Here is a 25,756-nt window from a genome sequence, read left to right as displayed (position 1 = left end):
AGATTATAAAAGTGCAACAGTTTTATATTTACACACTCGTGCCCTTCAGCAAGCAGCTAATTACCATTTTTTGTCTCTTCTTTTTTCTTCTCCAGTCACAGATGAAGACACAGTGAAGAGATACTACGCTAAGTTTGAAGAGAGGTTTTTCCAGACCTGTGAGAAGGAGCTTCTGAAAATCAACACATTCTATTCAGGTATTTATTTACTTCAGTTGCATTTGAGGTAACGATTGATGCTGAGTATCTAAAATCAAAGTCAAATTAGTAAAGCAGTTCCAGATCCAAAAACTGAACAGTTATAGTGTGATTATTGGGCTGGTAGTAGCCTGGGTGCCTGCCGAACTTAGGCCCGCCCACAACATTTGAGGTCAGGAAGTTCGGTCTGGACTTGATCCGTGGAGCAACTATGCTCAAACCAGAGGTGTTCGGACCAATCAAATTGTCAGGGCAGGCTTTATACGATGATGGACAGATGCACAACAGTAACATAATCAACCACATCACCAAAGAGAGCTTGGGTTGAATTTGTTTACAAAAAAGACGGCTGCCATAGCGTCTGTTATAGAAGATATTGACAGTGCATTAATTTTTAAAAGAGGAACAGAGAACCGCGATCACGTATGTATACACATTGCCACACCCGTCCGCACGACACGGAAACTGCCGCCTTTGCTTTTGCTCTGTTGAAGCCTGCCTTTGACTTGCAGCTTCTGTGACGTCTGTCTCCGTTGCTCTGATTGGTTGTAGGTCTATCCAATTGAGTGCAGAGGCATTTTCTTTCTAGTCAGATGAACTATGGAATTGACTATTTAATTTAATTGATCATCTGTACCAATTTGAAGCAATATCACCATGATTTAATGAAAATAAATCTTTATTATTGATTCTGCTCTGAAATAAAAGCCCCCTTAATAGGCACATAAACCTGCACCTGCTCTTAGATTAACTTTGTATTGCCTCAACACTTTTACATGAGGTGTTTAATAATATATTGTATAAACCATTAAGATTTAGACTTTATTGATTCCTCAAGAGGAAATAATTTTTTTTCACTCTGTTAGTTATTACACACATTACGCACAGGCCCGAAATACACACACATACACTAATGGAGAGATGTCAAAATGTGAGGGGGCTGCCCATGACAGGCACCCCTGAGCAGTTGGGGGTTTGGTGCCTTGCTCAAGTGCACCTTGGCAGTGCCCAGGAGGTGAACTGTCACCTCTCCAGCTACCAGTCCACAATCCATTCTTGGTCCACACGGGGACTTGAACCGACGACCTTCTGGTTCCCAAGCCAAGTCCCTACTGAGCTACTGCCACCCCCCGATGATATAGAGACTGTTATAGGTATAAGCTATCATCATTTTAGATATTAGAGTTGTTGCACATTTTACTTATCAATGCTAAGCTTCCTGTTTCAGTGCCAGATGACATTCCGTCTAATCTTGGTCATTTGATTGAAGTAGCCAGTGGTTGTCGTGTTTATGCGAGCAGGCCTGCCTGTGTGTATTTCAGGGAGCAAGGGAGTATGTGTGTACCATGAAACATGAGATGGAAGCCATGATATATTGTGGTATTCTGGTACCACAAGGTTGCATTCTGGTCTCGAACTTCAGCTCAGGGGGAAGTTGGAGGTATCTGAAGACAGAGTGTGCTTCCTCTAGAGGCTGTGTTTGAAACTACAGGTCAGCTGAGGGCCAATGTTGACTGGCAATATTGTTTCAGCTCATAATGATGAGACATAACTGGCAGATGGATGGCAAGAGCAGCAAATAAACAAGACATAAATCATTGTAGATATTGTTAGCATGAGGTTGATTTACTGAAGATACTTTGATCCTCAAATTTTTGTAGTCTTTAACAACAGTGTATGTTTTGATTCCTGACATATGCCAGAAGCTTACTGTAAGCTGCTGTAGAAGCCATGTCTTGTTAACTCGTCTTTCATTATCAAGATACATTATCTGCTGCAGATAATGACAACATAGTTCCTCTGCTTAGGACAGACCCGTATGCGGGTAACTATTTAGCACTATTTTAGCAGCAGCATAAAAACATTAAATGAGTTATATAACATACTATAATGTATATAAGGACATTTTTACGTGTTTATTAATGTACAGTATTTTCAGCAATTATAACTTTTCCTATGAAGACATATTTTTATGATTAAGTTGAAAAAGGAGGTTGCGCTTCAACAATAGAGATTCTCGGTGGAGTGCTAAACCCAAAATCTAATAGGCATCTTCCAAAAAGTAAAGAAACTGTAAACTGTAAACTGTACTGAACATCTCATGTTCCCCAGGACAAAATACTGTCATTTAACTTGTTTAATTAGGCTCACACCAACGCCAGCGTTGAAGTCCCTCCCCTTCCGGTGGACCACCATGGGACTTTAATTCGGAAAAAATATGTACAGTAATGAACGGGGAAAGACAAATTATTTTTTGATCCCGTTTGAATTGAGCCATGGATTACATATTTGATGTTTGTCAATTTAGAAGATAATTTTGCAACTGAAGAAAGTCACAGTTTGTCGTAGTACCACTTAGTCTTGTGTGAAACCGCTCAGTGAACAAGCTACATATCTCATCTTGCACAATACGTCACCTTATTGCTGCCCGGCTTGCTTGATAGCTAGCTAGCTTAGCTGTGTTTTACAACGTTATCTTACCTGATATGTTTTATCGAGCGTCTTTTTATCAGCCGAGAGGCAAAAAACGAGCAAGATCCGCTGCTCTTAACGTTACATCCCGGTATGAAACACAGCTTCAGAGACACATCATCCATGTGACTTTGAAGTGTGTAGTCTTTCTAATTACGTATTTTCAGTCTTATACTTAGACTTTTTTTGACTTGCAAAATTATCTTTTAAATTGACAGACTTCACATGTGTAATCCATGGCTCAATTTAAACGGGATAAAAAAAATAATTTCTCTTTCCCCGTTAACTACTGTACATATTTTTTCCGAATTAAGGTCCCATGGTGGTCCACCGGAAGGGGAGGGACTTTGCCTCTTTATACTGCAGCCTCTAATGGGTGCCCACAGGGTGTAATCATAGTTGTTGCCAAATACATTAAATGCACATTTATATCTGCTTACAACTACATTATATATGGGTAGATGGGGGTTCACTAATAGGGTTTTTGTATATGTTAGTGTAGGTCTCTATGAATGAAAACAGAATAAGGAATAGAACAAAGCAAACACGTAGTTGTCATTTCTGATGTTCTCAGTGCTAAATGTGACATGTGTAAGTCTGTTGATGTTGTATTTGAGTGAGTCACCGTCTCTTCAGCAGACCTGAGCTGTGAGGTTGGTTAAATGTTGTGTATGAAAACATCAGCGTCGCCTTCCTGCTCTAAGGCATCTTGTTTATCCGCCACACACATGAGGAGCCACTTACTGTGTGTGTGTGTGTGTGTGTGTGTGTGTGTGTGTGTGTGTGTGTGTGTCTGTGTGGGTGCAGTGTATAGTAGTTTGAAAAAGCTGGATAGGTTGTAAGATAGAGAGACTGCGGTGGATAGATGGAGATAAATCGTGTGCTGACTTTACATAAGACATTTGCCTCCCCATCGCTCTTTCCTTTTGTATCTCTCTCTGAAAGGGGTCCTTAACCTCTCAAAGCCATTCTACTGCATTGCACTTAAATCTAGCCTGTTAGACAACACTTTCATCTTGATGGGAACACACCAAAACAACATTTTTGCAGACTGCTGTTTTAATAGAATATTTTAATTCAGATTATTTTTTTTTAGCTTTTCCGCCTTTAATTGATAGGACAGCTAGGCGAGAAAGAGGGGGGAAGACATGCAGGAAATCATCACAGGTCGGACTTGAACCCTGGACCTCTGCGTCGAGGCATAAGCCTCTCAGTATATGTGCGCCTGCTCTACCCACTGAGAAAGAACAACAGGCTCTTTAAACTTCTCCACTAAACTCATACCAGTTGAAATCTGAACCACCAACACCTCTAGGTTCATTAGCCCCACACACATGAACTGTCCAGCCATGTCCTCTGTTGTGACGTGCCACTGCAATCCTCAAATTTAATCTAAAGCTACTTGTGGCAGGCAGTCAGGGACTTTCTCACGCCTCCTGCTGTTGTTGTTGTCATGTATTCATCCAAGCATTGCTGTGACAGACGAGGAGAATAAGTCGAGGAGAAGAATTACTGTGAATTGAGATGTCAAAGAAGCATTCCTGTGAGGAAGGTAGTGTGATATCTGGTGTGTGTGTGTGTGTGTGTGTGTGTGTGTGTGTGTGTGTGTGTGTGTGTGTGTGTGTGTGTGTGTGTGTGTGTGTGTGTGTGTGTGTGTGTTGGATCAACAAAGCGTGAAAGTCACCAGTGAACCCTCCACATCATCACTTCTGTTTTTCCCAGTTTAGAACAAAGGAAGAGCTATTGGAGCTCCGGCTCCCCAGACTGTCAGGCTGCCAGTATGCTTCAAACCAAATCAGATTTGGTTTGTTATCAGACTGCTGTCACAAACAGCACTGCAAGGTGATATCAGTGTTCTTATTGTGACTTCAGGTCTGTTCATTTAATGGTTTCCACACCAGCTGGATGAACTAGCAAGTCACTGCATGAGAAGACATGACTTGCAAGTTTCAAAAAGCAAGAAGTAAACACACTTGTTTTCTTTTTGTTTCTTTATTTACAAGTATGACAACATTTAAAAAGATACAATATGTAATTTGCAAGGGAATGTGAAGAAGAATTGCCTAAAAATCCTCCAGGGGTTTAAAACAAAGTATTCTCCACGTTTGGCAGCATATTACAGGAAGCTTTATACTAAAGCTAGTTAACTACTGTAGTATGAATATAACTTAAAAAGACATCAAGGAGGATGTGCATAAAATCGGCTAGCCAGCCTGCAAACTGACTTAACACTCAGCCTACTCTTATTGGTCAAAAAAAAAAACTGGCAAAATGTATTGCCTGTATGAAAATGACAAGTTTGATTTTATTAGAAGAAACCACTTACCTTAGTCTATGTGATTATGAATTATGAAATTCATAGATTGATGGCCTAATGGAAATAGCAACTCAATGGTAGTTATTCCTTGTACTAAATGAAAACTGCTTCTACTTCTGTTTTTAGCAGGTTATTCATAAAAATAGAAGGAAGAGGAGAACGGGTGAAGGAGAACTTATGGGGCAAGAAAACATGTGGGTTTTATTGTTTAGTGACTGAAACTGTTATGCAGTAGTAGAATGAGGGCTAATGTGTGTCGGAAAAGCAGGTAGACGAAATGCAAGCTAGTTAATGAAATGCAGGTTACTGCCCTGTGCCCTCTCTCTCTCTCTCTCTCTCTCTCTCTCTCTCTCTCTCTCTGGGTATATTAACCTATCTCTGACCCAGATAATGGTTCCTTCCTCTGCAGCATTTACATGTCAGCTCAGCCTAATAGTCTACATGCTTATGCTTCCTGGAACAGACCGCAGGAGAGCAGAGCGGACAGGGTGTATAACATTTTTTTTGTCTTGTTACCTTTTCTGTAATTGCTTGTTATTTTGACAAAAGAAGCAGCTAGTTGACGTCTCTTACCAGACGTTTGTCAGGAAAAAACAAAACTGAAGGGTCTTTTTTCTTTTCAGGCATATTTGTTAGATTACCAAAACACATCTTACAGAGTGAAGAACTATTAACAGAATTTACTCTGCGTATTAATGCTGTTTAATAATATTAATTCCTAACCCTCATTCAAAACTAACAATGCATAGTAGAACAGGACTCAAAATTAAGTCATCAGGTCAGACTACATAGAATATACTGTAACTACTGAGTAAGAAGTGTGGATACGTTCATTAAAAATATGTGTGAATGTGGTGCAATGTAAGCACCACAATAATAAGCTGTATGAAAACCTAAAAACTCTCTTTTTAATTATTTTCTTGATCTTTCCACCCTAGAAAAGCTTGCTGAAGCACAGAGACGTTCTGCCACACTGCAGAATGAGCTGCAGTCTTCACTGGACGCTCAGCGCGAGAGCAACGCTCCGCCCGGCCTGCGGAGACGCAAGACGATGTTCCACCTGTCGCAGGAGGAGCGCTGCAAACACCACAACATCAAGGACCTGAAGCTAGCCTTCAGCGAGTTCTACCTCAGCCTCATCCTGCTCCAGAACTATCAGGTGTCATTACACACACTCACACATTCTCAGACACACCTGCATTCAAGGTTGAGTCAAGGCTGAAAATGTCTTCAAAGAAAAGAATGCAATGTTTCAAAATAAGGAAGGAAGCAATATTTAGAGTAATAATCACACAAAAACTTTTTCATATCAACAAATGTGTGTTTTGACGCTTTATGTTTTCAGCAGCAGTTCGGAATAAATAAATCTTCCAATCTATGGTATGTAACATTTGTTTCCTTGTTGCCGTCCACAGAACCTGAACTTCACTGGTTTCCGTAAAATCCTGAAGAAACATGACAAGATCCTGGATACTTCTCGCGGAGCCGACTGGCGTGTGATTCATGTTGAGGTGGCACCTTTCTACACCTGCAAGAAGATCACGCAGCTCATCTCAGAGACTGAGGTGCCTGCTTCCATACACACAAACACACACATACAAGCTATAATACAAAGATCATTGTTGTAAATCATTGTTGTTTGTTTGTTTGTGTGTGTGTATAGACCATCGTCACCACAGAGCTGGAGGGAGGAGATCGTCAGAGGGCCATGAAGAGGTTGAGAGTTCCTCCACTGGGGGCAGCTCAGGTCAGAAGTACAGCTAGTTACACTGGAAAGCAAGTGATATGAGGCCTCTTTGTGCCTCTCAAACCTTTGGACTTAAAACCTCTCAAGCAAAGTAATGCCTTCTTGCAACCTGCATTTACAGAGAGTGACCGTTCAATAATATCAGCCATTTTCCCTCTGCAGTTTGTGTCATTTGATCTATTGTCAGAGTAGGCAGGGCGGCTGCAAACTGAAATAAAATAACTTTGTGTATAAATGTGTGCAGATATCATATTTTTTTTTATCTCACAAGGCATCTACCCCTCTACAGTATTAAATGACCTGAATACAAATGTGCTGTCCATGCCTGAGAATATCCCAGCAGGTGAATAATCATGGTTCAAAATTAGTAAAATTATTAATCTATTAGCCAAATTACTGGTTAAATATTCAAGTGGCTTGTAAATTTGCTTCACTCACCATCCAAAAAAACAATAGTAATCTATTGAGTGGCTGGTGAAATTTGAACATTCACTAGTCATTTGGCTGGTGGACGAAAAAGTTCATTTTGAACCCTGGGAATAATAAAGGTTAAAAACAAAAGGTGAGACGTTTGCTATGAGAGAAATGGAGAAAGGGAGGAAGATGGGAAGAGACAGAGAGAGAGAAACCATGAGAGCCTTTAGTATTGATTTTATAAGTGCCTTCCCATTGTTGAACAGGATATATTTCAGAAATAATCGAGGCTAGTGGCACTTTAACCTCCTATGTTATATCTACTGTTATTAATGCATTAATTACTGTCATGTCTGACTTGAATTGTGCTATGTGACTATTGATCTCTCCATTTACCCTGCAGGCATGTGTATACTGTAATAAATATATTCAAGCAGATAAAAGGAGTGGCTTATATGCTGACAAATTCAATTCAAAAGCCATAGTTACATAGACAATGATTGCAATCTATATGCATATGCAGTATATGTAAAACTGTTAATATATATATATAGAACAGTGGTTAGGTGTCTTATTCATTAATATTATGAACATTATTAATAATGTTTTTCTGTATTCCTCTCTGCCTGCTTCAGCCTGCTTTGGCCTGGACGACCTTCCGTGTGGGTCTCTACTGCGGCTTCTTTATCATTCTCGCCATCGCCTTCGTCCTTACTGGTAAGTCACATAAACATCCAGATTCATACATTTTTCATATCCTGTTGAGTCCTGCACAATTTGTAATATGTCACTGTAAGATAACTGGCAGTTTTAGTAGATTGTTTAAAATTCATACGGAGCCTGATTGGCAGGATTTTATTGTTGTTTTCCCTCAGATGTGTCACACACAGTCAAGGGTTTCATATTTTATCTTTAAAAGCAGAAAATCCACTGTGGTTTTATCAGGTGCTGTGTTCTTCCGCTTCGAGAATGTGTGGCCACTTGTGCGGATCTATCGGGGAGGTTTCCTGTTGATCCAGTTCCTCTTCCTGTTGGGCATCAACACTTACGGATGGAGACAGGCTGGAGTCAACCATGTCCTCATCTTCGAGATCAACCCCCGAAACAACCTCTCACACCAACACCTGTTTGAGGTCAGAATGAGGAAACAAATGGAAGCAATTATTTCTGTTACTGAGTGAGAGCCATGAGTCTTCAGAAAATAAACTTTTTCTCTGTAATGAAGACACACACTTTGTTTTCAGATTGATATAAGTGATGATGCATTTTAAAGATATGAAAAATTATTGAATGGGGTTGTTGAGTCGTCAGGGTAATCCACATTCAAGGAACACATTACTATTTATTTCAGTCGGCATAAAACTGTACATACCTAATGTCCACAGGGTTTCATTTATACTCTGTAATAACAAAACAAAACATAATGTGTGCAGAATTATTCAGATTGTCTTGTTATTTGTGATTATGTGTCAAAAATGCTTTCTTTTAATGCCAATCTCTTCTGTTTTTTTTTCCCTGTATGCTGCAGATTGCTGGTTTCCTGGGTGTGTTGTGGTGTCTTAGCATCCTCTCCTGTCTCTACTCAGAGTACATCTACCTCCCCATGCAGATCAACCCGCTCATCCTTTATGGCTTCATGGTGCTCTTCCTCCTCAACCCCTTCAAGACCTGCTATTACAAATCACGTTTCTGGCTTCTCAAGCTGCTGGTCAGTCCACTCATTTATCTATTGGAGCACATATTTTATACCTCCGCCACTTTATTTTGAAAGAATTACAACAATGACATTTGAACTTTGGTGGTGTTTTACAAGAAGAATGTAATCCAAGCTGTATAAATAAGCCAAGGTCCGTGGATACATAAAGACAAATGTTGAAAAATCCTTTAGAGGACTGCCATAACCAAATGAACCAAATGCAAACAAGATGAGATGATGTGAGACACCTGCTCAGTATGTGGGCTCAGGTTGAATAAAGTATTAACCTAGAAGAAACTTAAATTGAAGCACAGAGTGCAAGAGCCAGGTTTAATGTGAAGTGTGTAGTTATTTGTATTAATTAGAATGGTGGTTATTTTTATGCATGTGCACAAAATTGCAAAACATGTGTACTTTAAGACAAAACAACAAAACCAAAAGTTTACCCGACCTTAACAAGCTGTTTTACTCTAACCTAACCAAACCCAAAATCATATTTCCAAACTTTAAACCCTCAAAATACTGACAGAAAACTTCACCAATGATTATATAAAACTATGTAAGTAATCAAATGTATACAGTGTTCCAAAACAATACCGCCATACAAGTGAAGAGTCATAAGCAAAACATTGTTATCTTAAGTTAAAGGGACTGGAGATTTGTTTTGACTGCATTGTCCTTACAAAATATGGGATGACCACTCACTGAAACTTGGTCACTGAGGCCCAGAAAAGAATTACGTGTTTGTGGAAGAAATTAGTCTCTTATTACTATTTGGGAGCTATCTTGCTACGTATTGTGCTGCTGACACAATTTAAATATGTCCTGCGCGTGTGTGTGTGTGTGTGTGTGTGTGTGTGTGTGTGTGTGTGTGTGTGTGTGTGTGTGTGTGTGTGTGTGTGTGTGTGTGTGTGTGTGTGTGTATCTCTATCCCACACAATGAATGCATGTACAATTCAGATATCTATCTCAAACCTCGTGTTTACAAAACCCTCATATGTGACTGTTCTTTGTCTAAGCCCAGCTACAGGGCTGCAGGATTGAGGGCGGTGTGTGTGTGTGTGTGTGTGTGTTGAGGGGGGTATAGCAAGACAGAGGGCAGGGGGTTGAGGGATAATAGAATGCAGCCCCATCCCAGGGGAGGTGGAGGGTTGTGACTGTGCAATCATTACAGGCACAGATCTATCAGTATGCTGATGCCCTGAGCGCCTCTGTCCCTCCTCCTCTTCCTCCTCCCTGCCTCTCCCCCTAGAAGCATCAGACACCCCCCCTCCCAATCCTCATATTTCTTGTCCTTTTTTTCACAACTCCCCACAGTCCTCAGCAACACTCCCTCAGCCCTCCTGATGTGGCTCCATAATCAGCCTCAGTGTTGATTGGTCCTCAGTAATCATAACAACCTACATCAAATTAGAGCTGATATGAGCTGTTTTTCATGGTTGTCATGTACATGTTGCCTCATGGAATACACAATAAGTGATTAAGGATGTTTCAGGAGAAATTGTAGTTTCGTTGGAACAAACAAGCCGTTTTTTTCTAGCATGCTATAAAATGTTTCCATGACAGGTGTGCTACTTTCATCTGACAATAAACACCAGCCAGGACAAAGGAAAAAGATTTCATTATAGGACAAACTGCAGATCTGGTACCTGGATTACTAGTGTTTGTTCAAGAAATGAAAACCTAACCGCATCACTGCAGAAGGCTTAGCCTTGACACATCCACGCAGATAGAGTGGATATAGGTGAGATGGCCACTCGATCAATACAGGCTTTGATTGACAGGTTAAGAGAAATTTGAAATGAGTTGATATGTGTAAAAGAGAAAGATCAATATTCTTTGACATTTTCAGTGTAGGGAGAGTGTGTGTATGTGGGTTTGCCTGAAAGTGTACTGTACATGGTGAGAGGTATACAGTTGCTCCTGAATGTCAGATGTGGCCTGGGGGGGTAAATAGAAAGAGTCGAGCAGCGTTGGATCATTTTACAAAGCACAGTCAATAACCAAGCTCCTGCCAAAAGTCATATCCCAAATAGCATGACATATAAGCCAAATCCCACCACTTCATGTGTGTGTGTGTTATACACCTGTGAGTAGTGACACAAGTAAACAGATACATGCACACTGACACAAAGTGTGACTCATTAGGTTGTCCTGTTGTGTGCTGATGAGGTAGTCCGGAGGCTCGATCCTTACATGGGTTACAGATCATTAATAAAGGTTGTTCCCGCTTTGCATTTCTTAACTGAGGAACTGCGACAATTGCACACTAATTAATGCCAGTGTTAAAAGCACATACAATCGGAATTCACTGTAGCAGTGAGGTCAGATGCATATGTTTTGCTTAGATGCTTTTATAACTCATTGAGATATACATATTATTATAAGATTTTCTTTAAATTTTGTCTTTTTATCTTTCCCGTCTTGTCTGTTTTCAGTTTCGTGTCTTCACAGCACCGTTTCACCGGGTGGAGTTTGCAGACTTCTGGCTGGCTGATCAGCTCAACTCTCTGGTGTTTGTTCTGATGGACCTAGAGTATCTCATCTGCTACTACATCTTTGATCTGCAGTGGAGCAACAGCAAGGGCCTGCTGCCCGAGTTGAATGGTGAGAAATGAATCCATGTTCAGTATGACTTCATTTTAAACTCTATGTCCTCTGCAATGTTGTCTGTGAACAGATGAAACATAGCAGGAGCCAGGGAGGGGAAGGTGAATGCTCAGCTACATAAATAAAATACAGCATTGTTGTTAAAGAGCTAAAAGCAAAGTACCTGGGATTCCTGGGCACACTTTTTTTTGGCTATGCATTTCTCATTTTTATATAAATATAAGTAGCCATAAATGGACAACCATAATAATAAATGCATTTCATGAAACATTAAAGAGAATGTTTGGATAATTTCTTTGGAAATTTTTAGGCCTTTATTTCCACAGGACAGATGAAGACATGAACGAGGAGAGAGAGGGGCAATGACATGCAGCAAAGGGCCACAGGTCGGAGTCGAACCCGCGACCGCTGTGTCGAGGAGTAAACCTCTATACATATGAGCGCCTGCTCTACCAACTGAGCTAACCCCGGCCGCCAAAGCACTAATTTATTTTTAATATCAATGTTTATTTTTCACCTGCTGCATCGCATCGCAATATGGACATAAAGACACAAACCTCCTGGTTGTAAATGTTTCTGACTAAGTTGACAGTGTGCCAGACAGTTGCGTTATGCCGTCAGGGACTGTGATGTGAAATGGTTTTAATTGCTGTCCGTCCACTCCACCAACATTGACACTTGGGCTCCGCATAGCCAGTTAACATGTGGCTAATGGATCGGAAATGTTTGGCCACACAGAGGTCATATTGATGAGCTTCTCTGTGGGAAGGGCAATGTGGGGAGGACATTATTTTAGAGAAAAAATTATAACATAATGATGCACTGTTTTATTCTATTCCAGACTCTGATGGCCATGTATGCCACAGCTACTCATACGGACTGCGTGCCATCATCCAGTGTCTGCCCGCCTGGTTCCGCTTCATACAATGCCTGAGACGTTACCGTGACACCAAGAGGGCCTTCCCTCACCTGGTGAATGCTGGGAAATATTCAACCACCTTCTTTGTCGTCACCTTCGCTGCGCTCTATGCCACACACAGAGGTAGGACACACAAATATATCTACACTCAAATATCTATTTTATGTGTCATGTACCCCAGGTAGGAGGTTTGATCTGAGCTGAGTAAACAGATAATATGTAAATGCATCTTATGTCAATTACAGTGCTGTAAAATCCAGCTCAGAATCACAGAGGAGCCCAGAACAGCAACAGTATTTGTGTCGCTGTTATAGGAGCATGTCAACAACACACAGGCTTTTTGAGCCTTGGAATTGAGTTGTGTGTGCTGAGAAAGCACAGGTGACCTTAAGTGCAAATGCTAGAAGCTGGCCTTGGTTTCCTTGTCAGTGCCGAGAGCTTTATAATGGAAATGGGAGAGGTTTTTCAAACACAGCCACGGATAAACAAGGTTCTGCTCTCACAATATGGCATTCAATATGTGGGCATGAAGCCAGAGAGAAAGAAGAGACAGAGCAGAGAAAATGAGAAGAAAAATAGAGAGAAAGAAAGAGTGTGTTTGAGATCTACTAGAAACAAGATTGGAAGGCAAAAAGAGAGAGTGGTTATTATTAAAAGTCAAGTCACTCTCCCTCCGACAGCTTCACAATTAGCCTGCAATTATTCTGATTCAGAAGCCATATCACAAAGGAATCCATGTTCAAAGACAGCACCCAGGCAATAAAAGCGTCCCTTCAGCATGCATGCTTTGTATTTCAGTTCTCCATCACAGATATTTGTCCAAGCGGCTCGTTTGAAAGCAGTTTTTCTCTTCTCACATGCCAGTTTATATATTTATTTGCCAGTAAAATGCCAGCTATGAAACGTCATCTTCAACCTTTCAAACCGCTAAATGTTATTTCCCAGCTTGACTTTATTCTTTTCCGATATAAATTCAAATCAATACGCTTGCTTCCTAAGCTGACCGCCAGTGATCTGATATTGAATGAACCAGGACGAGACAGAGACAGACAGACAGACCACTTTTTTTCTTCTACAGCTCGGTAGGAGAGGCGTCCATTAAACCATATCCTCCTTCCTCCTCTGGTCTGAAGCCTGTAGACTAATGGCCTCTCTTCATGTGTTATTCTGTATGAAGATGTCTTTCATCCTGCACCATAATGGAGGCTGAGACCAATCACTGGTTAAGCAAAGGAGCAGGGTGGGAAGGCATACACGCACGGAAAGTGAATTGACAGTTGAGCAAATTGCCTGTTGTGGAGATATTTGATGTATCCGCTGCAGAAATTATTGTTATGGTCAATTTTAAAGCCTTTGATGAACAAATGTGGGCACCAATGTCCGAATATCTTCTAAATATGGAAATGATGAGTTAAGAGCCTCTGAAGCAATATATGTACAGAGAACAGGTATGAAAAAAGCCTCTACTATAGTCTTATAGTGTAGGCAGAACAGATGATGCCCAGTCTTCCTGCATTAACCAGCATCTGCCAGAACAGACAGCAGTGTGGTGTCATGTTCTCACTGCTGGGTCCAGCTGTAAAAGGGGGCTGGAGTGTCAGTCACTATCTGGCAGTGCTCCCAGTGTCTGTCTGTGGATGTGTCACCTTCTTTGCTAACCTGATCACAGCCCTGATGGTTTCTGTGTGACCTCACTGCCTTACCACCTCACTCATTCCTGGAACTGCAGACATTTTAGCTCCGGGAAAGCAAAATACTTGCTTTACATGCAACAAATAAATCACAGGCTTCTCTTTAGAGGACTGAGTGGTCTTCAGTGTCTAGTTCTTACATTTGTAAATTTGTAAAATGATGAGGTACAGTCTGCTCTCTGGTGTACATGTGGCAAACTGTGATGTAGTTTTTAGAAATAAACTTTTTTTTGGCTGTGTTGTGTCAATGTGGGATTCAAGGGTTGAATCATTTCTGATGTGGTGGAGCGAACGAAGCAGTTTTCTCCCCTCAGAGAAGCGTTCAGTTCAGTGCTGTGAAGAAGTGATTGGACACTGTCATGAAATGGTAATCTCAGCAGATGCTCAGAGACCTGTAACCATATGGTTAAAATGATGGAGGATTTCCTGGAGGATTTTCTGGTTTAGGCAGAATTCGCAAACCCAGTAAGATACTGTGTGAGGCCTGACTATAAAGCAGTTACTGTACTCAGGATCAGTACAGGCTCAGCTTTATGTACATTGGCTTGAGACTTATTGCTGTTTTAGATGCAGGGGAGTTACAGGCCTAATTCTAATTTAAACCAGCAAGATTTATCTCATGGACAGGCAAAAGAAGGATGATGCATGCTGGGCAAGAATAGCACAACCATCTGATAGACAGAGAACTGTTGTTTGGTGGGGGAAATCACATAATGCACAAAATGAGAGATTATAAATGAGAAGAAATGCAGATGGCTGTTTGACCTGTCAATGCACAGGTTGTTTTTAAGATATCCCTCCGTCTGTGACATCCACATCAAAAACTGAGAGGAGAGGAGAGGAGAGGAGAGGAGAGGAGAGCAGAGGAGAGGAGAGGAGAGAGTGTAATTACCAGCCCGGGGCTGAACACGTCTGCTGGACTCTGCTGGAATAGAGATGAGCCAAGAGCTGACAGCTTTTATAACTTAATTTCATGTTCTGACCCCTCGTTCATTATCAAGAGAGGAATTGCAGCACACACACACACCCTCAGTCAAACACAAACGTTAACCAATGAAGATAAAAGAGTAAAATTAGTCAAATTTCTCTCTGTCATCTTGAACTCTAATTCACCCCTGCTCAGGCCAAACAGACTCCTGCTACAGTTAATATATTTACACCAGGAGTCAGACACAGTGGAGTTAACTGTGCATGTGAATAATGGGCAAATAAAATATTCTATATTTATATAATAATATAATATATATATTTTTATTTTATATGTCATAGTTCCTTCTCGTTTAGCAGAATTCATCCGGCTGATGTCGAGCAGGTTATTTGTGGATTGAATTCAGGTAGTGGTGCTGGCCCAGATGGTTTGGAGATTAAAATTGCCTCTCATATCTCTCTCTTATCCTATATCTGACTTGTTTAACCTTTCCTTATCTACATGCACAATTCCATCAATCTGGAAATGTGCAAAAGTTACCCCTTTGCATAAATTACAATGACCTCAATAATTACAGACCCATTTCCATTATTAATAGCATAGCAAAGGTGTTTGAAAAGTTCATTTTTAATCAAATATCTCAATATGTCAATGACTTTTATATCTTATCTCCACACCAATCTGGATTCAGACTTAATTTTTCTACAACCCCTGCTCTTATGAATCTCACCAATGATATATTTTCTTCTTTAGATAATAACATGCCTACTGGTGCAATTTTCATTGATCTGACAAAGGCTTTCGACATGATTGATCACTATCTTCTTCTTGACAAACTTTTTGCTATTGGCTTCTCTAGACATTCTTTACTATGGTTTAACTCATACCTTCACAATAGACGCCAGTGCGTTTCTTATAATGGTTGTCAGTCTAAATTTATAACTATTGAAAAAGGTGTACCTCAAGGCTCATCTCTTGGACCTTTGTTATTCTCTATTTTTATTAATGATGTTCCGCAATCCTGCTCTACTTGTCATATTCATTTATATGCAGATGATACAGTGATCTATTCCTCCAAGCCAGATATCTTACATATTGAGCATTCACTACATTGGCTGACTTAGATGCCGTTCAAAAATTGTTTTCACATAACAAACTTTTACTTAATAAGAAGAAATCATATACCATGTTGTTCAGCACTAAATTTAATTCTCGTTACCCAGTTAATAATTGTTCAATTCGCTTTTTGGATGGAACAACACTTGAGAAAGTGGAGGAAAATAAATATCTTGGTCTCTTGCTTGATTCTCAGCTTTCTTTTAAACCTAATATTAATTCAGTTGTTAAGAAAATAAACTGCAGTCTGAGAACACTATATCGTTCTATCAACCGTTTTACACTACAGGTTAGGAAAAGGATCATCTCACAGCTTCTATTACCAATATTAGATTATGCAGATGTTATTTATCAGAATACCGCCGAAACAAATCTTATCCCTCTCAATGTAGCCTGTAACAGTCTCAGTCCATTTGTTCTGAGGTGTCCTTATAGAACCCATCATTGCCTGATGTATGAGTCGCTTCATTGGTTAACACCCAAATTTAGAAGGCATTCTCACTGGCTGCATTTTATTTTTTTAATCAATTTTCTTTAATTATCCTACTTATTTGAAACAACACTTAATCCCTTATAGATCAACATATAGTCTGAGACATACTGTGTACCCCTTTTTCTTTGTTCCCAGAATCTCCAAAGAAATTGGACGACGTGCCTTTAAATTTAAAGCACCATCTGATTGGGATACCTCGCCCACTTCACTTAGATCAATTACTTCATTTGTTTTGTTTAAGGCATCTGTCTTTAATTATTTACAAATAACCTGCTCTTGTTGCTAACTTGACATATTACGATTTTTGTTGATTTATTTATTTTATGAGTTGGCTCCTGTTTGTGCATCTACTAAAATAGCATCATATTTGGGATGTATGCAAATTTACTGTGTTTTTAATTGTATGTATATGGGGGAGGGGGGGATCAGTTGTTGTTGGAGCAGTTAGGCTTGGGAGTGATGTATGTATTTGTGAATGTATTTTGTGTTTTGTATTTACTGTTTAATTGTTTTAAGGACCCCCTTGAAAATGAGATGATTCATCTCAAGGGGTTATCCTACTAATAAATACATCTAAATACATCTATTTTAGTTCATTTCTGTACCATATTTAAACTCCAAATTCATTCAGATTAAGACACTATGGTTCTTTAGTCAAGCAAGTGTGTTTTGTCCTGTGGAGAGAACCTGGTACGCGGGTCTGACCACTGAATTTTGTTCGTACCTAAGAGGAAATTGGTGAATGCCACAAATTCTCTTAAATCCCTCGTGAGTACTACATAAGAACAAATCTGTTGGTATGAGTGGTTCCTGCACAAGGCCCAATATCTCCAGACATTTCCCAGATGAAGCTCTCTGATTGGCGAGAACTGGAATTCATAAATTTGGTTGGATGGGTTGTTGCTGAGTGGTCTCCAGGTGCAGGATTCTCAATTACCTTGTTGATGGATTGGGTTGCCATTGCAACTGATGAGAAATCACACTTAATAGCCGGGAGTGATTGTTCCTGGTGTGAACTTGTTTCTGTCAGTGGACACAGCCTGTTGCATAAAATGAGCCTGCTGAAGTGTTTATCCTCATGAGGGCCTGTAGACGCCAATAGCAACCGTGTGTTGCGTACATGCATGTGTATGTGTATGTGTATGTGTGCGTGTGCGTGCGTGTGCGTGCGTGCGTGTGTGTGACAGTAGCAAGTGACTGCCGTTAGCCCTTGAGCCCACTGAGCATCCAATCAATGTCCATCTCACCATGCTTAACCTTTTAATGGTCCAGTGGTGAACCAGCCTGGTGGAAGACACATCAGCCTTAACAGAAACTGAAGGGTTAAATACTTCCACACATTACAAGCTGAAGGAATCACATCAGTGGATATTCTCCAGTGAAAAGAGTCCATTGTCCAGGACTAAGTTTAATCTACGGCTGGGAAAGCTCAGTGTGGCCGTAGGGACTACTTCCATCCATCCCATCGCTCAGCTGAAGAAGCAAACAGCACAATGGATGCAGCAGTTAACGGAGCAGCTCAGCAGTAACTCTCCGTTAGAAATTTCCCCGCTCTGCTCCCCGGCGTCTCTTTGGCTGGTAGCAGGAAGAAGCAGTGACTATGACAAATGGGAGCGAGCCTGGTCTCTGTCTGGTGGCCGCGGTCTCTGTCTGTGTGAGTCCCTGTGTTAGGCCACTGGGTGCCCATTGACGAACAAGCAACTCACATCTACAGTGTTCCTGCAAACACACACACAGACTGCTGAGCACGGATAATCACTCTGACATTATACAGTACATCAAACAAATGAGCAGGTGGACAAATAATTATTAACATTACAGCCAACATGCATTTTGTCAACAAAAGATTAAACCTGTCTATGATGACGTGCAGCAAATGTGACGCTAGATTGAACAGTCTAATCTAACTTTATCTGGAAACCAGCAGACTTGTAATTAATCTCATAGTTATGTTTAATTGAAATATATATATATTATATATATATATATATATTTAGTTTATATAATATATATATAGTATATATATATATATATATATATATATATATATGTTCATGCAGCTGCAGTGAAAAAGTTAGTGCATATAGGTACTTGCCCTTTTAAGAAGTATAAACATTTACTCAGCCAATAAAGTGCTGAGTCTTTGGATATTAGAAGTAGGACACGCTGTGTGGGACAGAAGGATGAAACTGATATTTATTCTTCTCTACATGCTTTCTCATTGCTGGGACACTAAGAGCAAAACAAATTTCTAGTGCATTATACAGTACATTTCACACTGGGTAAACAATATGAAAACAAATATTGAATGAATTAAACAATATGTAAGATGTACATGTAAATGCCTCTGCATATTACATCCGTTTCTCTTTTGTTGATTATTTAGGATACACACACCGAGATAAGCACACACACTTACATATTATACTATAATATACTGTAAATGTCTTCTTGTTCAACATTGAGAATTAATGAGGTCAAATCAACATGAAAGAAACCGCACGGCTGCTATACTGGACACATGATTTCAGTTTCTGTATGTAACTTAAGTAATAACCTCTCCTCCATAAAGATAGAGCAGTAGCAGCGTTTGTTATAATGTCCAAAAAAACTGTTTTATTATTCAGCAAGTGAAAAAGCTAAAAGTGTGTAATTTGATGTTTGGTCATGTTCCATTTGGTAGAAAATGTTATGATGAAAGTGGACGTTTTACTCTGAATGTAATAGTTGTCCACAGGCTATTAATCATTGCAAGTGTATTCATGGCAGGGTGGCTCCCTCTAGTGGTCAAAGTATTGTTTCAAAAGCACTTGCTTGAGTGAGGTGGTAGAGTCTGTAAACCTTCGTTTAAAAAAAACAAATACAGTTCCTTTCATGTCATGATCTTTAAATTGTGTTATCTGCAATCAGTTGTGTTTGTGTGTTTATTCCAGAGCAAGGACACACGGACGCCGACATGTTCTTCTACCTTCTGATCGTGTTCTCCACTATCAGCTCCCTGTACACACTGATCTGGGATCTGCGCATGGACTGGGGCCTGTTTGACCGCGGAGCTGGAGAAAACACCTTTCTCCGAGAAGAAATTGTTTACCCACACAAGGTAGAGTCTGATATGAATCTCATGTACATGGCACACATGCACACGCACACTGTCACCCTAATCCTGTCTCGTCTGCGTCCAGGCCTACTACTACTGTGCTATTATAGAAGATGTGATCCTGCGTTTTGCCTGGACGATCCAGATCTCTCTGACCACAATGACCAAGATCCACTCTGTGGGCGACATCGTAGCCACCGTGCTGGCTCCCCTTGAGGTCTTCAGGTGTGTATCAATTACATGACAACAATTTTTGTTATACACACACCTAAAGTCACACATGGTTCTCTTTCAAGCCACTCATCCCCATGAGCCCCCACATTGATTTCTTATACAGTGTTGCGGATGTAAGCAGTCCAACAAAGTGCTGCCGCGAGGGACTACACACTGTGACGCGCTCGAGATTTTATTGCAATGATTTATTCCTCCACACGTAAAATACAATTAGCACTGCAGTTACCAAATGTAAAGTTACCTTGTGCGTCGAAATAAGTGCGTTAGTGCGGCCGTCAACAGAAAGTGTTCGCTCCCAGGCTCACCCCCTCTCTGTCAAAGCCCAAAAAAACCCAGGTGAACAGGTGAAGCAAACAAATATGTTATCACTTCCGCTCAAACCGCGATGAAAATGCCCACAACACAAGCGCACAACACAAGAATCAATAAATAATACAAATGACACCATAAACAACATACAGTATGTGGCTCCTACATACAGTTTCACACCTCTTGCGTCAGGTTCACCCTACTCACCCTCTCTCTCTCTCTGCAGGCGTTTTGTGTGGAACTTCTTCCGTCTGGAGAACGAGCACCTGAATAACTGTGGTGAGTTTCGTGCTGTGAGGGATATCTCCGTGGCGCCGCTCAACGCTGACGACCAGACGCTGCTGGAGCAGATGATGGACCAGGACGACGGCGTCCGGAACCGCTCAGGCAAGAAGACCTGGAAGAGGTCTTACAGCCTGTCGCTCCGACGCCCCCTACTATCCTCACAGTAAGAAACAACATGGACACTTGACATCAGGCTCATGCACTCATACATTTGTATTTCAGTTTGATTTATAAACACAGAGGAGGTCAAAGAGTGCAAATTACTGTAAAATCTACTGATATTAAACAGTCATATATCGATACCTTGAAGATATTTTACTTTTTTCATCTTTGTTGTCACCATGTCCTTGATAAATAATACACTACAATAACTGGAGACAGAAATACAATGTCTGACTTTAAGAAATATAGGAAACAGCTAAAAGAACTAGTCTTTAAGAAATATAGAGAACGGCAACTAAAAGAACTAGACAATTGAATTGTATGAACAAACAACAACCAAAATGTATAAATGATAATGATAGCCGTGGGGCTCCAGGGACAAGGTAAAAGGTATCATAGACACCCAAATGAAATCACACCACGGAAGACAGCGGTTGTATGACCTGGATCAAGATGGAACTCTCAATGAATTCAAAGTAAAACCTAAAACAACATTAACATATCTGTTGAAATGAAATGCCAGATAATAATAAGAGCATTCTTTCATCCTCTTCTAGGTCGAAAAAGGACACAAAGGTGCTAATTGAAGACACGGATGATGAGGCTTTCAGCTGAGTCCACAACGTCAGCACCTACACACACAAACACAGCCATACTATACTTATAAGGACCTCCTTCACTAACACCCAACCTCCACCCTTCTCCAGTGTAGTGATAAGAGTAGTGACCCCCCACCCTCAGTCTAAACCTTTAAAGCAGTGAGGACCTCAGACTGTTCTCACTTTGGACAATTTACCTCATCTTTACATCCTTGTGAGTATATTTGGTCTTTATAAGTATAGAGAAACACACATAGTACACACTATAATGCAAACACACATAAAGAAAAACCTGCTAAAGCACAAACAGTGTAATATTGCTACAGTTGAGAAGAGAGATAATGCCACAAACACACAAACACACACACACACACAGATAGACAGACGTCAAGGGAAATCTTCTGCACATAAGTGGAAACACAGACCACACTGCCCCGGGATTATCGGCTTCTTTTTTTAAAAGACTTTTTTTTTCGTATGTGTTGTTTCATTTGTTTCTTTAGATTTTTCTTGACTTTTTTTCTGGATTTATTTTGGAGAAGCTGCATAGAGGACTGTTTACTCACCTTTTTGTAACTACTCTAGGATCAACAGGGAGAAGACAAGCCAATCAAAAGACTCAATCAATAGAAACCTGAGGAAGGACTCAACACAAATCACAGCATATCAAAAACAAATCAACTGGTTTCAACTTGTTGATTCTTTTTCTACTTTTATTTTTTGGTTGAGTTGTAATAACGTCCGTGTACAATAACAACCTGGAGGCACTTGCAGGAAAAGTGCATTTAATACACAAAACACGAAAAAAAAAAACACAAAAAGCAATGTTTTGATTCATACATTTCTAGTCTGTGAAGTTGCTTTGTAATATATTTAATATATTTTGATGTGCATTATTACTCTGTTGTAGTTGTTAAGTACTTCTACATGTGTTGTTTATACTAGTAAGACTAGTTTGAGCATCCACACGATGATTGTTAATGTATTTTATAAAGTTTGGTATGTTTTTTCTTGGTTGGACTTGTGCCACGTTTTAAATAAGCTCATAGTTAGACCTCGATTTATCCCAGACCTCAAATTAGTGCAAACCGACTTGTGAATCATCGTGTCTCATGTCATCTTAAAGTGCCCTATTAGCTACAGTATGTGCATTGCTATTTTTTTGCATTAACTACCAAAGCTTTCTTTTTAAGAATGTGTCCATCCAACCTGCACAAAGCTTGTTTAAAGATTGTTCTTTTACAAAAGTACACATTTTGTTTTAACAGGTAGGTTCCGTCTTGTTGAAAATCCCAGTAATATGTGCCAACAGCTCCAAATGTTACCCTTCAAAAGTGCATATGCCAGTGGTTCTCAAACTGGGAGTGGGACCAGGGGGGCAAATGTACGCTTTTTAAAAAAATGGAATGAATCTGATTAATGAATGGTTACAATAACCAAACAAGACAGCGCCAATGCTAACAAGGCTAGGCTAGCAAGATTTATTCAGACAGCAAAACGACATGTAAAGTACAAGATCGATCCATGTTTGACCAGAAAGAAAATCAAATAGGAAAAGGCTCATCTTGCTCCAATGTTTACTATCAATGCAGCAGGAGAGCCTTTGTGGTCAACATAATGTTATTGCAGTGAAATTCAGATTGGACCATTTTGTTACTAGTTTTTCCAATATCAACTGAATTTTTTTCACCTTTCAAAGTGGGGAATGACAGAAAACGTTTGTAGAACCACCGCCAAAACACACTTCACGGTCACCAGACACCCTGACAAAAGCTCAGTGTTGACAGATCGGGCGGTAGTGTACCCAGTTGAACTACTTTTTATTTAATTGTGCACATAAAATGCTTTGTTGATAATTTGAGCTACTTTTTGTACCATATGGGTTTCTTCCTATAACAAAAACTTGCGCTATGACCAAATGATTCAGCCTCTTTTGATTTGGGTTCACCCAATTATACTTATAAAACAGAATGCACATGGACGGAAAACCTCATCCATCTTCATCCATCTGAAACAAAACAATCGGGTTCATTTTATGACGATTGGGCGACTTTAAAGCTCCCATTACGTTATTACTCGGTGGCAGTCAAATCTGGCAAAACTGCAAAAGCTCTTTCAAGGCTCTTTAAGCGTTAATAATCTCTGACATGTTTCACAGCTCCTGAAACAGTCAGGTTTCAGCACATTCAGCGATCCTGTCACCAGATAAATGTTTGTTTGTTTGTCTCTAATGTTGCCTCGATTATTTTAGCACTTTTATAAAAAAAAAAGAAAAAAAAAAACGATTTCAAGGGTTGTGATTTGTTAGATCAAATGTTGTCTACTAATCTTGGATAAGTAAAAGTTAGTAACAACCAGGAGAAATGCTGTACAGCTGACATCCACTATTTGCCCCCTCTGCTTATTTTCAAACCAGCAGCTCACACTTACAGAACTGTTATTATTTTAAAGGCGTGTTGCTGCTGCTGTTAAAGGGCCCCCTGGCTTTTAAAGAAAGGATGTTCATTTTAATTCTGGTTTGTGGGTTTCTCTTCCGGTTTGACCACTGTTACTCCCTGTGGCTACACTGTCACCCTCCGCCAGTCGCGACAAATGTGTGACAGAAAGTCCTGTTTCTTCTACTTCTGGTTTTCCCATAGCGGCGAAAAGGCTGAAAAGCATCTGTGTGCAATGAGCTTAATGTGAACTAGAAAGCTAGAAAGTTCAAAAACATGTTGAAATGTAGAAGATGGGTAGCTTCCCGATCCATTTAAATACACTGGACACACACACCATAACTGTATACAGGCATAACACACGGCACACACATACACACAACCCACATTGCCTCTCTCTTTTGTGTCGGAGAGCACAACTCTACAGCAGATAGTTTTGTAAAAAGGCTCTGTTGTCTTGCCTGCATGCTGCTTTAGTTTCACATTGTACATAGGTCTTAATTTATTTGACATGATGTGTATATTAGCAATCATTGTAGCTACTGTGACAATGATTGATTTCATACGTTGCCATTTTTGCTCCAAGACAAGCAGTATTTTTTAGGTGATGAGGAGCCATTTATTTTGTTTGTTTTTGACTGGTCACGATCCTGCACTCTTTTCATGTGTAAATCTGTTGACAATGTATTTGTATATGAATAGAAAAGAATCCATAGAACTGGAGAATGTGATTGGTTGTACCTTGTTGGTGATTCCTTCTTTTTTCAAGGCTTTGCGTCCAGGACTCAGGAGGAGGTGTGAGGGGCACATGACTGTCTCCTGAAGCTGTAAAACTGTTTGTACATTTGTGAATGTGCATGCAAATATTGTGGACGTTACATCCGTTGTTGTAAACCACCCTGCTGACAGCACTTTGACATACTGTAGGGCACAGGAACAGAGATGACCCACACCATGACAAGATACTGTTAAACTGATCCCAGATCTGCCTGAGCTTCTCTTGAATTATCTCATGAACAGATCCAGGATCTTTATCTGAAGCATTTTTCAGACGCTTCTCTGTGAGTTTTAGTGGCCAGTGTCTGTTCACAGATGTTCAGTATGTGTAACCCAATGACAGAAAACAAAAACAGGGTTATTTTGTACATTTAGTGTTTGAGATGATCCTCAGCCCTGACATCCCATTTTTATCACGGGTGATTGTGTTTCCACTGCTTGCTGAAACCCCCATGCTGTTAAAGTGCTTGATACGTGTCCACCCCTCCCTCTCTCTCTCTCTCGTGATGTTCTACCTTTTCTCTAATCTAGCTGAATGTGATAGTCCTGTAGTTTGGTAGATGGATGTTCTACTTTGATAAGATACAAAAAAAGATAATAGAATAAATACATTGTGGCTAAATGTGATTTTAAGAGACATAAAGAAAGAAAAATGTCTGTCCCATCCTCCCCCGAGTCCCTTTTACAGAGTAGTTTGTACATGTCGAGTGTATAGCACCGTTCTATGATGGTTTTCCTGATGGTATTTGTATTTCTGTATACACTTTGGTGATCCTGTCATATCTGGGTTTTATAAACCACGATTATTTTTAAAACTCGCACTGCCTCTCGACTCACTTTTTTTCTCTACTGTTGGCGTTTCAGCTGCTCCAGTCTCTTCTGATCTTTTAGTTTCTCACAGATGGTTTTAGGTCTTGCCGTCTCGGACCTTCGTGGTGGAAAAGAAGCTTTGCGGAGCGAGTATGTCCCCCTTTAGTGAGGCTTTGATGCAGTTCTGTGAATAAAAATATATGCACATTAACACGAATGCACACAGCCTATTTCTCCAGCTCACAACTGTTTGCTGTGGTTGTCGGGATGTTTGCGTTTCCACTTCCGATTGCTTCATTTTTGTTCTTAAAAAAAATGAATGACTGATCTACTTCTAAGTAGATTAGTTAGTCACTTACTCACCCCCTTAACCTTTAAGTAACGGTTTCTTCAATTTTGGATGAGTGAGTGCCAATTTAGGGAGCCAGCATATGATGGAGGGTCGGAC

General features: G+C 40.2%; 1 protein-coding gene and 1 long non-coding RNA gene across 2 annotated transcripts in view; one reads left to right on the top strand and one right to left on the bottom strand.

Moving 5' to 3' along the window:
- The window catches only part of xpr1a (xenotropic and polytropic retrovirus receptor 1a), a 70,464-nt gene extending 45,148 nt beyond the window's left edge, over positions 1–25,316 (top strand). The window contains exons 3-15 of the mRNA XM_078258983.1: positions 96–197; positions 5,925–6,145; positions 6,402–6,551; positions 6,650–6,733; positions 7,783–7,864; positions 8,093–8,280; positions 8,676–8,855; positions 11,282–11,450; positions 12,295–12,495; positions 19,534–19,700; positions 19,783–19,922; positions 20,467–20,688; positions 21,245–25,316. Coding sequence (XP_078115109.1) covers positions 96–197; positions 5,925–6,145; positions 6,402–6,551; positions 6,650–6,733; positions 7,783–7,864; positions 8,093–8,280; positions 8,676–8,855; positions 11,282–11,450; positions 12,295–12,495; positions 19,534–19,700; positions 19,783–19,922; positions 20,467–20,688; positions 21,245–21,302 — 1,964 coding nt within the window. The 3' untranslated portion in view covers positions 21,303–25,316. The remainder of the gene's footprint in view (positions 1–95; positions 198–5,924; positions 6,146–6,401; positions 6,552–6,649; positions 6,734–7,782; positions 7,865–8,092; positions 8,281–8,675; positions 8,856–11,281; positions 11,451–12,294; positions 12,496–19,533; positions 19,701–19,782; positions 19,923–20,466; positions 20,689–21,244) is intronic.
- On the bottom strand, positions 17,848–20,324 carry LOC144523433 (uncharacterized). The gene is made up of 2 exons (XR_013502511.1): positions 20,173–20,324; positions 17,848–18,319 (listed from the first exon to the last, which is right to left on the bottom strand). It is a non-coding gene; the product is annotated as an uncharacterized LOC144523433 (long non-coding RNA).
- Positions 25,317–25,756: the final 440 nt, after the last annotated feature.

The sequence above is a fragment of the Sander vitreus genome, chromosome 9, assembly GCF_031162955.1.
Source record: "Sander vitreus isolate 19-12246 chromosome 9, sanVit1, whole genome shotgun sequence".
Lineage (NCBI taxonomy): Eukaryota > Metazoa > Chordata > Actinopteri > Perciformes > Percidae > Sander > Sander vitreus.
This window is presented reverse-complemented; position numbering and strand designations above follow the sequence as displayed.